Source organism: Ambystoma mexicanum, chromosome 2q (assembly GCF_040938575.1).
Source record: "Ambystoma mexicanum isolate Mex_15411 chromosome 2q, UKY_AmexF1_1, whole genome shotgun sequence".
NCBI lineage: Eukaryota > Metazoa > Chordata > Amphibia > Caudata > Ambystomatidae > Ambystoma > Ambystoma mexicanum.
The window spans coordinates 873,047,077-873,066,313 of NC_090924.1; the positions used below are offsets into that span (position 1 = coordinate 873,047,077).

At 49.5% G+C, this 19,237-nt stretch overlaps 1 protein-coding gene across 1 annotated transcript in view; it reads right to left on the reverse strand.

Annotated features, from left to right (window-relative positions):
• YME1L1 (YME1 like 1 ATPase) overlaps positions 1 to 19,237 on the reverse strand; it is a 1,167,043-nt gene that overhangs the window by 450,862 nt on the left and 696,944 nt on the right. Inside the window, exon 12 of the mRNA XM_069648114.1 lies at positions 8,953 to 9,015. Within this exon, the coding sequence (XP_069504215.1) occupies positions 8,953 to 9,015 (63 nt within the window). The remainder of the gene's footprint in view (positions 1 to 8,952; positions 9,016 to 19,237) is intronic.

Below are 19,237 nucleotides of genomic sequence, written 5' to 3' on the forward strand. Positions count from 1 at the left end.
GAGGGATCCGATTTGCCAAGCTCACACTATACTTCGTCCTGGAATAACTGAGACATGATCTTCTGTCCTTTGTTCGAAAGAGGGATGGCCAGCAGTTGCAGGTTCGAGTGCTTCTCTGGGTCAGGTACAACTTCAAGATGCAGTCACCTCTCTCTGCGCTTAAGAACCACCCATTGGCGGGGGGCGCTGCTGCGCCGAACGAAGATGGCCGCCTGATGTCAGAGCTCTGAGCCAGGAGAGTAGAAGATCCCGTCCCAGCACCCTTCCAGTGCACTTGTGCAAACCCACGCTCGCGGAGCGGACGTGTGAATCCATCCGCTATCCCCTGGCTGAGTCTGGTGCCCCGGCATTGCTGGTTGATCCTGGTGCGGCGCCCGGCATTGAATGCGGACGCCGGCACTTAACCTCCCCGGCCCGCGGCTCCGGCGCCTTCGACTCGCTCACGTAACTTTGAGTGCGGCGCAGCGGGCCTCTGTGGGGGGGAGGGGCGCTGTGCCTTCCTCTGTCCTCCTCTGAGATCGGGCCCTACGCGGCCACGGACAGTCTCTCTGGACCCCTCCGGCGCTTCGCCCGGCTGCTGCCGCCGCGCCTTCCTCCGGTCCCAGCTTTGGAGGAACACCTGTCGTCACTGTGATCCCGGTGCCGCCGCCGCATGCTTACCCTTCCTCTGCTGCCCCCCTGCTGACGCCATGCTGGCCGCTTCGAGGACCAGGTAGGGGGGCACGGGGGGGGCTCTACACTGTGACCCGCCGGCGGGTGCCTGATCTTCCCGGCGCGGCTCTCCTCTCTGGTGGGGGGCGCGGTGCTGCGGCGGCCGGCCCTGCTGATCCGCCCGTCGCCCTGCTCTGGAGGGCCTATTGAGCCGAGCCCTGGTGTTGCAGCGGCCCTTCACGGCCGATCCCTGAGGACTTCCTTGTGGCGTTGTTGGCCCCGTGAGTCTACCCAGCTGGCTCGCCCATCTCCCCTGTTTTCCTCTCCCGACTCCGCGTGGGCCGCAACGGCGGCGTGGCTGTGGGGCATAACTCAGCCCTGCCCTCCCAGCTCCCTCACGACAGCGGCCCAGGTGGCCTTTGATCTCTCTCTTACTTCATCAGTCAGAGCAACCTACCATTATCCAGCCAAGGCGCCAAAAGAACTCATGTATTTGCAGTGATTAAATTGTCAACAAGTTCATCTCCCCGAGGTATGTGTTGGGCATCTGCCTTAGTCGGAGAAATTAAGGCTGGACTTTTGGTGGCCGGATTGCACTGGCCCAGACTTGCACTATACCTTGGTACTTTGGAATCTCCTCACATGCTTCGCCTCCTTCTCCTCAGGGCTCGGTGAGAACATACTTGGCATCCCCCCCCTACTTGGTCACGCATCACCCGCCCAGGGGATAATGGTCCCTTGCTCCTGAGCTCCCCCATATTTACGTTAATTCAGCTGTCCCTGGGGTTTGCACTAATCTAGGAGGCCCAGAACCTGGTTCAACTGCCTGCAGTGACAACGTGTATGCGGGGCTCTACAAGTTCAGCCTTATCATTCTAGCAGATGTTCTCCGCCTGTGGCTAAGGTCTTAATACAACAGCCGGTTGCTTGGGACCCTTTGACCCCCCCCTGCAGTTACACACACCCGGTGGGCACATCCACGTAAATAACCGTATTGCTGTCGGGCTGCGCCTCCCTTCTGGATAGGGACGCGGTCCTGACCCATAGTTTCCGGCCCCGATTGGGTGGACCGGTCCCAGCTCCATTTCTACATCTCCCGTTGTTACTTCCTCCCTCGCCGGGCCCCCCCCCCCCGTCTTTGCGGGTACGGACACGCGCTCCCCTGGTGGCGCTACTCGTGGTTCCGTCATCACCATGACCAAGGGGGCTGGAGCTGGTAAGAAACAAAGTTCACTCAACATGTTTGCAAAAACTCCGTCCAAGGCTTCCCCCGATCCGCCTGAGGAGACACCCATGGTCTCGACACCCTCAACCTCGGATGACTCACAGAGGATGCTTGAGTACATGAAGGAGGGATTTACCGCACTGCACACCAAGTTGGACGACATGAGTGGTACCATCTCGTCTATTAAAGCTCATATGGAAAGAACGGACGGCCGGGTCGCCGAGGTTGAGACCAGGGTGGGTGTCACGGAGGATGACCTGCTGTCGCTTCGGGCTGCGGTATCTACACTTACTAATCGTGTCTCAGCGGTGGAGAGGAAGAATGATGACCTGGAATCTCGCTCTAGGCGTAATAACCTGCGTATCATTGGCATTCCGGAGGATAATGTTAAAGAGCCCATGGAGGACTATGTTGAGCGTATCCTTTTAACTGTACTCGATGCCCCGCAGCTCTCCTCACACTTTGCGGTCGAAAGAACACATCGCTCTCTCACTGCTAAGCCTAAACCGGGCGCGCCTCCCCGACCCATCATTGCCAGGATCCTAAACTTTCGGGATCGAGACGCATTGCTTCGAGCAGCCAGAGCTGCGCTTTGGCCCGGCAAGAATTCATCTGTACCCCGACTTCTCGGTCACTGGTCAACAGGAGCGCAGAACCTTTCTTGTTGTAAAAAAGAGACTTCGCGACCTGGGGGTCAAATACTCCATGCTCTTTCCGGCGAAATTAAGGATTGAACACTTGAATCAGACCACCTTCTTCACCATCCCAGAGGAGGCATCGAAATTCATTGATGAACACTTTCCCGGTTGACGATTGTTTTCGCTCCTATAGCATGGGGCACCCCGTGGTGGCCCCCCTGCACATGACGTTGTCAGTTAAGGGGTCACTACCGCCAGGTCCCCTATGATATCCATGACCTCAGGTAACTCTTGATCACCGGTTTTGCTCTCGCTGTCTCCAGTGCCCCCCCTTGAGGGTCCATCATTTGTTTATAAACGGCTCTGTTGTGCTTGGGCGGCCTTGGCCCCCTGCGGGGCCCCCGGCACGAAGACTGTGGTACCGTCGACCACGGGCACCTGGACCTGACTGTCTGGGCCGTGGTCCCACCTTGATCACGAGGGATTTTCAGTTCGCCTCAGTCTGGCTACCAGGGACCCTTAACTGTTGCATTCACCTTGATTTGCTGTTTGATCTGTTTGCTTACACGGCACTTTAGACCTTAAGCCGTTCCGATCCTGATATTCTGTAGCCATACGGCTCCCGTGAGCCACCACTATGTTTTCTTACTACTATTGCACTGTGTATTATCCTTATGCTCTCCCCGGTTCAGCATGACATCGCTAGGCCGACTTGCAGCCCCCCAGGTGTAGATGCCTAGTATTTTGTTGGTGTTGTTGTTAATGGGTTTGGGTTTCTTCCCTCGAGTTTTGGGAGGGATGTGGGTGGGGGGATTGGGGGGAGGGGTAGTTATTGTTGAAAATGACTTGGCAACCACTAGGGGCACCACATGCTGTACAGCACTACATCACACACACACGGCTGGAGATCCCTCCATGTCTGGATCTACAGACTCTCTCTTTTTTGACAACGCACTCCTGTTACTGTATCAATATTCCCAATTAAATGGCAAGTGAAGTCCTGACGTTCATGAGCTGGAACGTTCGTGGTTTGGGCAATCATAAAAAAATGCGCCAGATACAATTATACGCAGAACGCCACGGGGTCAAAATTCTCTGCTTACAAGAAACCCATGCCCGCTCCGAACAATGTGACCGGTTCGCAAAACAGTGGGGTTCCCAAAGATATTATACTAACTATTCTACCCAGAGCCGTGGCACATTGACTCTGATACACAGAAGTTTGAAATTTGTGTGCAATCACTCACGTATAGACCTCCTTGGCAGATATGTCCTGCTCGTTGGCACACTACAGTGCCAAGAGGTGGCCATCCTAAACATCTACGGTCCCAACGTTGACGATCCGGACTTCTATTTACACCTAGCCTCGCTCCTGGAAGGCTTTCCCTTGATCCCGATCATATGGGGAGGAGACTTTAATACTATATTGGACGTTACCCTAGACAGATCGGGCACGCGGCCTCGCCAACTCTCCAGAGCAGCCTACACCATACTTACTATTCTTCCACGTCTGACACTGGTTGATTCTTGGCGGTTAATAAACCCTGATGCCCGAGAATACTCATTCTATTCCACAGTCCACGATTCCCACTCTAGAATAGATAGATGGCTCATCACCGACAGGTTAGTTAGGTCACTGTCTCACCAGGCTATCCTTCCCAGAACATTATCTGATCGCTCACCTGTCGTCATCTCGCTAAACTGGGGTCCTGACGCCAATAGACCAAGGCAGTGGAGGTTAAGCTCCCGCACGCTCCTTGACCAGACCTTTGCGGCTGAACTCGAATCGTCCATTGAAGAGTTTTTTTAATTCAACACTGGTTCGGTGACAACTCACGCCATGCTCTGGGAATCATTCAAGGCATATACGAGGGGTGTGGCTATCTCCAAGGGAAGTGGCATTCTTAAGAGGATCCGCGCTGACATCTCCGCTAGTGAATCAACCCTTACCGGTCTCGAGGCTCAATACGCTCTTAACCACTCTTCAAGCACTCTTTCGGCCTTGGGATCGGAACTAGATAACTTTCGTGCCCTTGCAGAGCGAGAGGTCAAATTCCTAGAGTCCCCATGTTTGGCGAGGAGATACGGCGAAGGTGAACGCCCCGGCCGTATGCTAGCCAGGCTGCTCCGTCGCGAACTCGGTGCTCCCAATATTCAGGCCATAGCAAGATCGGACGGCTCCATGGCTCTGTCCCCACAGGACATCAACTCCGAATTTCTTGCATTCTACACATCTCTATACTCCGAGGCCAATGACCCCCCCATTTCGGAAATAGATTCCTTCCTAGACTCTCTCCCTCTCTCCGTTTTATCTTCCGAGGCTGGTGCCTCTCTGGAGAGACCTATCACGTCTGAGGAGATTACCGAAGCTATTGAATCACTGGCGTCTGGTAAGGCCCCTGGCCCGGATGGATTGCCCATTGAATTTTATAAGCAATACAAGTCACTATTGGTCCCGCACATGTTGTGCCTCTGGGGGGAATCTTGCGAAAAGGGTATACTCCCCCCCCCTCTCTTCGGGAGGCATTGATAATGGTTCTCCCCAAACCGGGCAAGCCCCCCTCCCAATGCAGCTCATACCGCCCCCTCTCGTTGATTAACAGCGATGTTAAAATTTACGCTAAACTGTTAGCCAACCGTCTAGCCCCTATTATGCCCCACATTATTCATCCTGATCAGGCAGGGTTTGTCCCAGGAAGGTCCACATCCTTAAATTTAAGAAGACTCTTTAATGTGATCAGCAGGGTCAGCCCCACCTCGCAGGCGGTAGCAGCCAATCTGGACATGCAGAAGGCCTTCGACTCGGTCTCTTGGAAATACTTGTGGCGGGTCCTTGTGAAATGTAAGTTTGGTCACAATTTCCGAACTTGGGTTAAGCTGCTTTACACCTCCCCTTCAGCTAGAGTCCGTACTGAGGACAGATGCTCCGCCCCCTTCCAGATAGCCAGAGGGACGCGCCAGGGATGCCCTTTCTCTCCACTAATTTTTGCCGTCGCCATCGAACCATTTGCTGACATGATTCGCCAGGCACATGCCCATAGGGGATTACGCACGGCCGATCAGGCTGACATAGTTTCTCTGTACGCAGACAATGCTCTGCTGTACATTCGTTCACCAGACATTAACCTTGCTCCTATCCTTGCAGACGTCGCCCGATTTGGTGACATATCGGGATTAAAAGTGAACTGTTCCAAATCCACACTGTTCCCGCTTACTGATTGTACGTGTCCCCCCCCGGATCTGTTGGGTTTCTCCTGGTCTCAATCTAGTTTCACATACTTGGGGGTCGAGGTGTCCCGATCCATAATAAGACTGCGCGAGGACAACTACTCGAATTATCTAACGGCCCTGTTCGGTAAGATGTCTAATTGGACTAAGCTCCCCATTTCACTAGCAGGTAGGATCAGCATTCTTAAAATGGTAGTATTACCCCAACTTTTATACCGATTCACCAATCTACCCGTATGGCCAGGCGATACATTCTTTAAGTCACTACGTCACATTACAAACACCTTCCTTTGGCACTCAGGTGCGGTTAGGCTTAAACTTTCTACGCTTACCACCCCGAAAGAATTTGGGGGTTTTGGCGCACCGGATTTCTTGAGGTATTGGGTGGTGGCTCAATCACAATTCGCCTCCCATTGGTTTAATACCACCGATCCCCCCCCCGCATGTCCGACTCGAGAAGCTATCTGCTGCTGATCGAGTGCTGGGTTCCCTCATTCTTAAGCCTATACCAGCTGACTCCGACTCGACAGATCCTGTGACATGCACCTCCCTATCTCTTACTAAACTTTGGGCCCTGGTTACCACACCACGGCCATTCCATGGAGACCTACCGCTTTGGAACTTCCTCCCGGATGTCTCACCTACCCCGCTATCCACTGTGACCCGTTGGGCTGAAGCTGGCTTCCTGTCGCTCCGCAATATATACGAACAAGGCAACTTCGTTGAGTGGGTGGACCTCCCCCCATCCCTCAAGCGCCGGCCCACTGCATGGCTACAATTTTCCTCCCTTCGTAGGAATCTCAAATTCAGATACCCTGATTTTCCCACAATACCGCCTGATGACTCCATAGTTGCAGAACTCTGCTCTTACCTATCCTTTAGGGGTAAAGTGTCAAGACTATATGCACTGGTGCAATCTAGAGCAGTCCCGGCCTTCACTAAGCTGAAGCACAGTTGGGAGGTCGACCTCGAGGTGGAGATCAGTGATGAGGTGGTCTCGAATGTGTGCTCGCACTCAAGATGTCTCCTATAACTCAAAATTTAAGCTCATACAGTTTAAGATCCTGCATAGATACCATCACACACCTAAGAGACTGCACCGCATGTTCCCAGATTCCCCCTGAAGTTGCCCCAGATGCGGCACGGAACAAGCAACCTACATCCATATGCTCTGGCATTGCCCACTCCTATCTCAATTCTGGATCGAGGTTTGCGCCACGCTATCAGACATGCTGGAACACCCCATTGCCCCTACCCCACTACATTGTCTCTTTCATGAATTCCCCCAGCTGGGCCGGAAATCTAGGAGGCTTGCGGGTCTCTGTATGCTGCTGGCGGTCCGCTGCATTCTGTTATGCTGGCTCCGTGCCAGACCGCCTGTGTATTCACAATGGCTTAGATCAGTTACGTGGGCTCATGACACTGTGGAAACCTGGAGTGCAATGCAACATCCGCACTGTCGGCCAATAGATGTCTGACAAAGCTTCCGTGATTACATGGCCTCCTTGCCTTCTCCTTCATGCTCAGCTAGTGTCTCTCCCAAAAATGTATAATGATGTGTTTAACATGTTCATCTGTACGTCTGATTGACTCAAATGCTGATATCTAGTTGGATCTATGTGTTCCCGCTCCACTTCCCCACAGTTGAACAGTCGTGTGTTGCTGTTTATGTATATTTATGTATATTTACTTTTGTTGTTTTAGATGCCATGTGGCCGCCCTTTGCCCTGTCTTTTCAAGTGTGTTGTCAAGTCAAACAAAAACAAGTTTAAAAAAAAAATAGAACCACCCATTGGCTGCACTTTCCTTTACCTGCACTGAGCAACCAGCTTGCTGCACTTCGATTACCTGCACTTCTCCACCCCCCACCTTCTGACACTTCTCCCCATCCACTTCCCAGCACTTGCACGATCTGAATGACACTAGGCCTAGTAAGATCGTTGTTTTGTCCTCCCTCTGTTCCCCGCTTGTCTTGTCGCACCTAGAAACACTTGTGTACAGGCGCGTTATAAATGCCTTATATCAATACTAGAAGGATGAAGAATGTAGACTTTCAAAGTGTGGTCCCCCTCAGGACACTTCACAGGACAGATGAGGCCTAGTGACCGTCACCAATTTCAGGCAGCGACAGGTGACCTTGCAGGTGCGGTAAAAGAAGCAGCTCCACCACAGCCTCCTTTGATGCTAGGATGCTGAAATGTCAGGAGAGTGGGACAAATGGCACAAACTGGCGACCACCAAAGTTTCAAGGCTTGACGTGGAACAGCAACGACTGCAGCGAGCCTGAAGCATCAACAAGGGTCTTCGGAGCAGCAGGGCTTCACAAGGGCAATCATTGGAGGGGATGCTGGTCTGCTGCAGAATTCCTCCTCAGGACGTCAGCGGGTTGCTCTTCTAACACCGGAATCTTGGCTCCAATGCAGATTTGAAGAGACACTGCAGAAGTCCTCCTCTTATCCAGATTTGGGTCTAGAAGCAAGTCCAAGCCCACCAATGGTAAGGAATTGGCTGCATTCAAACAGCCAGTGGTTGTCCAATCAGCGACAACTACTAGTTTCACATTTGCCAAGCAGCAGACTCTCTGGCACCAAGGGATGTGGACTGGGACCGGAAAGTCCCAACCCCCTTCCCTTGGGCTCACACTCACAAAGGCTCACTAGCCCACGAAAGAGGCAGCTTTCCCGGGCAAGTGCATGACATTATGTGGGATTTCCTGAGAGGGGCGGAAGATGGACAAACTACAATATAGCCAAAGAACAAGCAAAACGTCTCATGGAATAGCCATCTTTGGTTGCTAGCCACCTTTAGTAGCCATTCGTGATAAACAAGAAAGTGCACAAGTAAAAACACAAAAACAGATAAAAGGTTTACTGCTGCCACCATATCAACATAACATAACAAAAGTAACCAAAAACCAATACGATTAAAAGTTAAGGGGATAAATAGTATCCCCATTGCACTACACTGTGCAATTGAAAAAATACAGCAAAAACTAAATTCTCAGTACTGACAGTCTTCACATCGTGTCAGTGTCCTCATAACAAAGAGCAAAAGGCAAGGGAAGTGAAGTTGAAGGCTTTGCTTCCTTTCAAAGTCAGGACAGGTTCAAAGGGTGCCTCCGCGAAGTAAATGGAGGAAATGATGCATAATAGAAAATCGTTCTTAACATTCATCTAAATCAAAAATCATAAACTTAAGTTCTGTACTTACGTGTCTAGAGCTTCTGGAAAATTTGTTGCTCCAATGATGATGACTCCTTCATTGGGCTTGAAGCTTTAAAATAAAGAATATAACACATTCTATCAGAATAAAAAGCTAAAGAAGCTAATGATGTAATCTGATGCTGAGTATCTCGCAATTTTGTCCCAATTACCCAAAAACAGAATTGGGTAGTGTCTCAGTTTGACACATGATTGCTAGTAACACACATATACTAGTATGAAGAGAATCTTAAAACAAGCACTCTTAAAAACATTATGACTTGCAGCATAGAGACAAGTGTGCTTCATGGCTCTTTGGTTTATAAAGTAATGCTGTACATGCTTCTATTATTTTCGTTATAACCCATGTTACTGAATAGTTGTTGACAAAGGAATCCAACAGAATATCTTATCCCTTTATTTACATATAACTCAATATTATAACTTCTAGGTTTAAAAAGGCGAAAGGTTAACACAGGTAATTTTTAACAAACACTGCTAAGGTGTTCTGATATTCTAATCACCAGCTGAATAAATATGAGAAAGGGAAGGAGGAAGAGAAGGAGAGGGAAGGAGGAAGAGAAGGGGAGAGGGAAAGTGTGAAAAGGCAAACAAAACAGACAAACGCCATTTTCTGAAGTTATTTATTGTTTACTTACCTGTGTATTTTCTGAATGTTGCGTATGCACAACTGTATTATAAAAAACGTAATTAAGTTTGCAGATATGTTGCGCAGACCGTCACTTACTGTGTGATAATTGTAAGTATTCACTACACCTTTAGACCCGCTTTCATCTTCTGGAGGGTTGACTTGAGTGCTCTAGCCATTCTACCACTTGGAGAGTCAGGAACTCAAAAGAAAACACTGTCGTCAGTCAAGTAGGTGGATATAACTGTGGGCCCAGAAATAGAGCGTAGCCTCCAATTTACCCTAAGGCTAAAGAATACCTGCCTGCTAGTAGGAGAAGAATCATGCTGGACTCTATATCTCAGTCTGGGAAGCCAAGAATCATGTTGGGCACCATTTCCCCGAGATGGAATTTTAGGGATCCTGGGGAAGGCCTATATTTCCATTGTTAGGCTCTTGAAACACATTGAGTTAACCTTTTTTGGATGCCATCAATACAAGCACCCTATATCTTTTCATTAGACCTCAAAAGAGCTACTCTCATGAGCATCAACTTTAATAAGAGTTTGTTATATGGATTTTCAGACTCCGCCCCATGGACAGATTGCGAGGCTTCCCTATTCTGGTAAATAGAACGTAGTGTGTAAGGAAAGATTATCTTTTTGCACCTTTCCCTCCATAGATTCCTATGGGACCCCAGTCCTTTTTGCTCATTTTGTAACCCTGTCCTGATTTTTGGAGGTCAGTAAAGTTTCTGTTTTACGTCCCTTGCCTATTTTGTTCATTCTTATGGGGAAACCGATTAGCCCTTAAGACAGTCAGTACTGAGAGACTTTGTCTCTCTTTTGGATTTCGACAATTGCACGTTATCACCTTACAGTAAAGTGAAGTTGTATCCTAAGAACATTTTTGCTAGCAGCTTTTTGGTGACTTTGACTATGTGCCGAAGACAAGCTGGTGGCAGCCGTGACATTTTTAGAGTTTTTGTGGTATATATTTCATGCACTTTTGCATTTACTGCAAAGGGCTACTGAAGGTGGTTAGCAACCTAAAGTGGCCATGCCACAAGACATGCCACCCAGTGAACTGACCTTTTGAGCTACCGCACTGTAGTCGTTGCTGTACCAGAGAAGTGCCTAGGTACTCACAGGATCTTTAGCTTATTCCATAAATCACCTGTGCTTGCAATTTTAGCCTTCTTACGACAAGGGTGGCTGAGCTGGGGCTGCTTCAGTGTGCACTGCTTGAAGATCGCTTTACTTTGACGGCTTCCGATGGAACTGTTCTTCTGCAATTCCGTGAGGTGTCCTGAAGGGTCTGCGTCTTCTCAGTTTGCGGGTATTCAACAAGTTGCCTGGAACTGTCTGGTGAGAACCACAACCAGCTCCCAACTCGAAAAGTTACCTCTGCACCCACAACCCCTGCGCTCCCGTGACCAGAATAAAAAACAGAAAATTGGAGCTCCAGCGAATTACGAAAGACCTGCAGTGTCACCAGGAAGAATCAGAAACACGGAGGTATGTGAACATACCGGTTTCTGCACCCCAACCCCCTCCCGTCTCCCACAGGTTAACAATTGGTGAAGAGCACCCCCTTCCCCGAACGCCCACTGGCCACGCATTTGATCATCGAATCTGTAAGGATCTTTTACTAGGACTTACCTTGGGAATAGGATAGAGTGTGGTAATTACATAATTTAAAGTACAAACTTACCTTACTTTAAAGAACTTTTCAATCGCAAACGCAGCCAAATGCATCGGTTCTGAAACAGTTCTTTTGAAAAAAACATAGTTGGAACTTGTGACTTTTGGGGCACGAGGCCCTATACAACTCAAGGCTGGACTAAGACAGAGAGAACCAGGTTTGCGATTATTCAATCTAATCAAACTGTTTTTTCCCTGCATTTAATTACTCACCTGTTGACTGCTGCTATTTAATGAATAGTCAATCTTATTTCTGAGGGGGACTGTATATGCATATATGTGATATATGTTTTTTGATTACCATACCTTGAATTTTATATGGTTAGTGTGTTCAGAAAAGGCCTAATAAATAATTTTATTTTTGATACTTAATAACTTGAATTATTGGTGTTGTTCAGTGTGGGCTCTTTGTAACCCTAAACAACTCTCACAGTCTCGCACTTTTCCTGAGACTAAGCCTCGACTGCTCCTCCACTCTACCTTGATTGAATTTTGGCTAACCTTTTAGTGTCTTCCCTAGTTTACCATAAATAGGGTGACCTCTTAAAATCATCCCTGCCAAGCTGATTTTAGAAATCCATCTGAATATCTACCCAAAGTCTATCAAGGTAGTCTGATTGAGCAGTAAGGTTTAGACTTAAGAGTGTGAGAGTGGTGAAGGGTTCAGTTAAGCACACACAGAGCACAAGATAAGCAGAATGTATACAAATGCAATTTTTTATTTCGGTCTTGAACAACTCTTATTGATTAAAAATTAAAGGTAAGTAAATCACTAAACGGATCTCCGTCGGCAGCGTTTCTGTGCCAATCTGCTGAACAGAGAGGGGATGGGGGGGGAGGGTCTGAGAGGGGAAACTTGAGGTATGGATAGGCTGAGGCCCTGGGAAACCACTGAAAGAATTCATGGGTCCCAGAACCTTGTCCACCAGGACTGATAGTTAAGGGCAGGCCTGCCCCCCCACCGGAGAGATGTGGATCCTAATGACCCCATCACTGCTTCTTTCCCCTCTGAGGCTGCTATCTGGGAGGGGGAGGGAAAAAGGCAGTCTTCTGCTGCTTACAGAGGTGCTGGAAGCCCTGTCTGGTTGCCTGGTGCGGCGCTCCTGGAAGCCCATGATACCCACTGAAGGTCCAGCCTCCGTCAGACCTTGGATGGCTCTGGCTGAAACTCTAGGCAGCCGGCTTTGCCAGTATGGCCAGTGATTTGGCTGTTTGGGAGCTATTCTTCTTATCTAGTTTATCAGTAGATGAATGAAACCCTCCCTCAAAAGGCAGATCAAGGATACAGTCCTGTACATCAGGATTAAACCTAGTGGCCTTCAGCCGCGCTGCTCTCTGCATGTCTGATGCCACGCATGCGGCCCTGCCTGCCGTGTCTATGTGTGCCACCGATGAGTCTATAAGGTCCTGAGCCACTATTTTTGCATCCGCCAGACCGGTCCGTGTTAGGGAGAATTCTCTGTTATGGCTAATTTCCCAAACCTAGTGAATCCCCCAGCAGCTTTGCTGGATTTTTGGGGTTTATTTTTTGCTCCTGCTAAGAGTGAGACTCTTTTTCTCCCACTCTTAGACATGATTTGAGATATTCTTTGACTTTGTAATGTGTTTTATGGGCTATGGGGTCTTTTACTCCATAGAGTTTCACATATTTTTGGTAAGTGTGTTACACAGCACCCTAAGTGCAGTAACACAGGGGTGTCATAGTGACCCCCAAACATAGACTCCATACTCTGGGACTGACTACTGTCTGAAAGTGCATGTTAAGTCACCATTGACTTTACTAGTCTTAAATTATGAACAGAACCAGTACAAACCATCATATTGTGGAAGTACGGGTAGAGGTAATTAGATTGCCCCTGGGTCTGTTTTTCGAGGGGGCACCGTGCAGTCCCCCCTCGTCGAGTTTCTGGCTGGTGGCAGTGGTTACCACGCGACATATTCCACCAAAATATTTCCTACGGGATTTTCCCATTCATTTTAAACGCACCACTTTTTTTGGTGCAATGTTAAAGATACCGCCGGGTTATTTATTTAATATTTATTCCCCGGTTAGGTCTTTTTGCCAGGACTCGGTTTTAAAATGGCATTTGTGTTCGCCTCTGTAACTCGAACCCAAGTCGAGCCCTTTGTTTCACTTTTTGGCGGGCTTATGCACAGAAGCCTCCAAAAGTGGTGCCACTCTGTCTGGGTCTACAGGATGTGTGGGAGGGGGGTTTAGGCACCCTGGACTGAGTTGCCTCGGCAACTCAAGTCACACTCTTGTGTGATTGGCCCAGTGGTGAGCGGCCCGGCTCACCACTTAGCATGTTTGAGTGACAGCTAGGTCTGATGAATGAGGGTTTTCTGCATAAAAGCAGGGCTTTGGGGACTGGAACTTCAGAAGTCGCCACAGGACCAAAGAATCCGAAGAGGGAGAAGCTGAGCCGACCTGCAACGACGACACCACCGGTGGAGCCCTGCTGAACAGTCTCACCACTTCCCAACGACAGAGAAGATCTTCATCCCGGAGAGTCTTCTTCCTCTGAACTGGTGGGGATAACCAGTTCGCCCTCTTTTCGCCTTCCTGGATCATCTTGTGGTCGAATTGCCCGTGCCAAGCACCCCGGCAGCCGGATAGCCACGCTTCACCACTACCGCAAATAAAAGGGTAGTACCTTTTAACCGGGAAACTCCGCGGCTGGTTTCTTCCCTGCAGTGCAATGACCTCCAGCTTTCCTCCATGTCGAGATCTTCTCTTCCCCTGGACGAAGCACCGACCTGCACCCGCTGCCAGGAACAACTGCCCCCGTTGGAGCTTTCTCACCATTTCAGGTACTGTGTCCCGCCTGGTCTCCCTTACAACAGAAGTTCCGAAAGTGCAGCCGCCGTTGCTTCAGAACTCCCAAGGCCCGAGCTGTCTCTGTGTCGGTCTTGATGGCCTGCAGGGACTCATCTACTGTCTTTCCGAACAGATTGTTCCCGTCGAAGGGCATGTCCAAAACCTTGGCTTGCACGTCTTGGCGGAAATCCGTCACCTTGAGCCACCCCCGCCGTCGAAGGCAAATGCCGTTGCTCAACTGGCGGAAACCGGTGTCGGCAATGTCCGTGGCCACAGTTATGGCGTGGTCCAATGCCACCTCACCCTCCTGTAGGATCGCCAGGGCCTCTGCCCTCTTGTCGTCCGGGAGGAAGTCCAACAGGGGGGCGATCTTGTACCACAACTCCCTGTCGTAGCGCGCCACAATCGCTAGGGCGTTGGCCGCCTTAATCGTCGTCGCCGCCGCCAACGAGATGACTCTGTCCCATGGCATCTAGTTTCTTTCCCGCGCCGTCCGGTGGGGAAGTTGAAGCCGAAGCGCCCCCCCCTCCCACCCCTCCTCGCTTTCCTCTTTGCCGCTTCTTCTCGTACCGGTCTCTTTTGGCAGCCAGTAATTGGTTACTACTAAGACAGATCAGAAATGAAACTGATACTGATTTTTTCTTTACCGAGGATTCTCAGCCTGACGGCGGGGAATATTCATGAGCATGTGAATCCATGCCAGAACCCATGCTGGAGAATGTAAGTAAATTGTGATATTTAACGAATATTTATTAAGCAAAAATGGTCAAAATTACTAACTGCAGAGTGAAGTAACTCATCAAACTGGCCCACATTGACCAAAAAGGTGGCCCACACTAGCATTTCTGGTACAGGCATTTTCCTATAGGCCAGTACGAGCCTGGTGGCTCATCCATAATGGCATGCGGGCGCCCACCCAGTGGCCCCCTCGCCCATTATGGATGAGCCAAGGAGCCAGCCTAGTGAAACAGTGAGCACTCCCATAGCTGCTTTTTCCAGCTGAGGGAGTGCTCCTGTGCTGGCTGAACTGTCAAAGGGAAACACTATTTCCCTTTGACAGTTCAGGGTGTTTTGCTTCACCAGTATTGCATAGCTAATTGGAAATGCTGGCTGGGGCACTGCATGTCTGTATGTGCGAGAGGGAGCTCCTGCGCCTCCTCGCACATAGGGATAAAGCAGGGCTTTTTTAGCACCGTGAGAGTGTGAGTGTGTGTGTGTGTGTGTGTGTGTGTCCCACAACAAAGGCATTTTAAAAATGCTTAAATGCCTTTGGTGCACAATCCCCCTACCCACCTGCCAAAATCAGCTCTCCTTCTGAGGCACTGTAGAGCCCAGGGGACTGGGATTGTATGTTTTTTTTTTACTGGATTTCTATCATAGACATGCAGTCAAAAATACCATGCTCTACTCCTTGGCACCCCAGCGCCTTGCATACACACAATCATGTTGATTGCGTTAGGCCCAGTGGGGCCCAGGGATGGTATCTTTTTACTGGACATCATAGCTATCCAGTAAAAAATGTCATGCCTGCCCCTGGGGCCCCCAGCACCTATTGAAAACTGTTTGGCTATTTACCAATTTTATTTTTAAGTATGCTCTATAATGCATTATTTTAACCCATTATTTTTATTTATTTTTTAAATCACAGGGAGAAACCCCCCCCCCTGAACCTCTCTTGATTGGTTCGGGCTCCCTCACTTTGCTCGGTCACTCTGGCTTTTTTGGGGGGAAATAGTTATGTCCCTCCACTTAAATTCACCAGCCGCCACTGGCCCTCTGACTGTTGGGAACGGATGGGGGAGCCCAGGGACTGTGGTGGGAGCAGGGTGGGCGGGAACCATGGGACAGTGGGAAGAGCCCAGGGACTGGGTAGGAGTGGGATGAGGGAGCCCAGCGACTGTGATGGGAGCAGGTGACGGTGCACGATACATACTGTTCGTTTGGCATTTTTGGGGGGCCCGGCCTGCCCATATTTTGCTCAGGGGGGCCCAGGCCAAAAAAGTTTGAAGACCACTGACCTAGCGCAACAGACCTCGGTCCAACTAAAAAGCATAAGCACCGCTAAACACACTGTTGCTGCCCCCAATTGCGCAAAGCACCCGAGTACGAAGACTGGGACGTCTGGGCAAATATCTGAATCTACGGACACTAGGCCCAGATGCCAAACGACCAGGACCCAGCGGTTGCACTCAAGTTGCAGGGGTTTTGTCGCACAAATCCAGACATGTAGTCTCTGCCGCCCCCAGATCCGCCAATTATTCTGGGGGGAGATCAAGAAGCAGCCACAAAGGAGGACGTTCGCCTGCTCCTGGAGGAAATTAGATCGATAGAGCAGCTTGCGACAACAGTGACAGCACTCCAAATCAGAGTTGACAAGATGGAGGGCAAGGTGGAAGCATAAGAACTACCAGCAATCAACCGACTGGCTTGAGATGAAGGCAGAGGGGATCTTCCAAGATCTGGAGATGGCTGGATGATCTAGAAAACCGCAAAAGAAGGTCCATATACGCATACAGGGTCTGAAGGAGATGCCAAATGAAACGCCACTAAGCCTGGAAAGACAAGTGAAATCTCTCATTAGCTCCCTGTTGGATACCCCCTAACGCCAGAGCTGGAATTCGACAAGATCAGTCCTTGCAAAGTGCCACCATTACAGGCAGAAAATGGTAATTATGCAGCGGGCAAGCGAAAGGGATCACATTGACTTTGAGGGCTCTTGTGTCGGAATCTTCGAAGACTTGTCGGCAGCCACATTGACCAAAAGGAAGGATGGTCACCCATTGACCACCTGGCTACGGGAACAGAGGATTAGCTAGAGATGGGGATTCCCCTTTGCACAGTCTTGAACATGGCAACGAGGAATATCGTATAGTCTCCGCTGAGGAGGCGAACAGTGTACTGAAGGGCCTGACCTCTGGAGCCAACGGCGCAGAGATGGAGGAACTCCTGACCTCAGAACCTTCCAGAAAACCAGAGGGTCCCTGGTCCATAAGAGGGCGAGCCAAAGGTTCCAGAAAGTTCAAGCGGTTAAACACGCCTTGACCAAGGAAGAACAGTCCGACGGGCACCATAAGCAAACAACTTTGCCCCTGGTTAAGACCAAGAAACACACAGCGGACCAACATTTGGACAATTTATCGTATCGTGACCTCCAGATCGAGCCAGGGCACTCACCGTCTTCGAAAGGCAAAATGCCTGCACCTCATAAACTGAGTACGCGATTATGGATAGTAAGTTGTGAGCGTCAGCAAAAAGTTGGTTAATTAGAAGTTAATCTTGTTATGGGTTCCAAGGAGTGTTCCATAGTGTGGCCCTATGTTCTTTTTTAGGGCATCTCCTTTGGTAGGAGGAACTCCAGAGTTTCTCTTTTTTCAGTTCAGAGGGAGTGGGGGGAGGGATGGCAACAGGGTGGGGGGGAATTCAAAAGGAGATGAGAGCTGGGGGGGGCGGGATATAACAGTATGGCAAACTTCAGCATATAATAACAAAGGGTCCTTTGACAAAGATGACACAAAGGAGTAGACAGAAAACTGTCAAATAGCTCTAGAGGTTGGAATGCGGTTACTGGGGTCTGGAAGATGGGAAAGTATTGGAATACCCAAGGGTTGCAGCAATTGCAGCTGACTTAGTCCAGTTTTGGTCCTTAAATGTGAAAGGCGTGAACTCATCCCAGAAACGATCCATGTTGGTTAGGGCATTCGACCTGCCAGGATTGGATTTCTTGTTTGTACAAGAGACAAAATTCCAGAAGGGAGAGGAGTTTACCATCAGGGTGGAGGCGATTAGGTGGCGCCCTGTGGGTATCAGGACCACAAAAGAAAAGGGGAGTGGGGGTGATGTATCGGGCGTCGCTGGGCCTGCAAATCATACAAATCCACAAGAACGCCGACGGAAGGTACCTAGCGAACAATAGGGTTATTAGAACAAAAGCAGCAACACTGTGCTCGGCCTATGCACCAAATAGCCAGCAAATCCCCTTTAGCAGAGAGCTCTTTGCCTTCTTGGACGGTTGGAAAACAGGGGCATTAATTTGTGGTGGCGTCTTCAACATGGTAATGGACTGCACACTAGATTGAATTTCATACAGAGAAGGTGCCACACCACCACCAGGGAAGGATCTTTTCCATACCCTCCTGCATGAACACTTCCTAAAACACCTGGAGAACACAGCACCCACACTTCAGTGCAAACACAATACCCTCCCACACACACACTACATGTTTACCTGGATAGACGACATCCTCATAGACGCAACAGAAGAGCATACCATGATCAAATTGAACTAGTGGGATGGTGGGACCATGAAATGGGTACCATGTAACTAGACCTAGGGCCAAGCACTGCAACCGACCGAAGGTGGACTTGAAATGATAGCTTATATAAAGACCAGGTCTTTAGAAACACACTCGATGTAGAGAGAAGGGACTTCTTTAAACTTAATGATACGGGAGCCCTCCCTAGGACAGTATGGGAAGCAGCAAAAGCTACAGTCAGGGGGTTACTGATAGCACAGGGAACTTTCAAGAAAAAGGTGAGAACACAATGAGAGTTAGCCCTCCGGGAGGAAATCGAAAACAAAGAGGCAGACCTGGCTAAAGGGTAAGGAAACCCAGCGAGGGCATTAGCGCACATAAGAGACCTAAACCAAGAACTACAAGAAGTATGGCAAGGGAAAGCGCTAACTCAGCTCCGATATACAAAACAAAAGTTTTATGAAAAAGGGGACAAAGCCCACAGGTTATTAGCGGCTAAATTAAGAGGGCGGAGAGAGCAGTATACAAAATAAGAAATTCAGAAGGGATAATGATGAATGCACCTGCAGAAATTACAGCTCGGTTTGCACAGTTTTATGAACAGTTATACACTTCAGACAATGAATTTAACAGCAAAAACGTAGAAGAGTACCCTACAAGACCGAGACGCAGACCAGCTATGTGCGTCTATAAATATTGAGGAGGTAAGCGCTGCCATCTCGAAACGGAGGTACGATCAGCGCCAGGACAAGATGGCTTTACCCCAGCTTTTTTTATAAATCCTACAGTGGGGCCTTATCACCCTTTGTGACCTGTCTTTTTAATGATATCATGGAAACGGGATTAGCGCCCCCACCCCACCCCCCCGAATCTTTCACAGAGGCGCACATAAT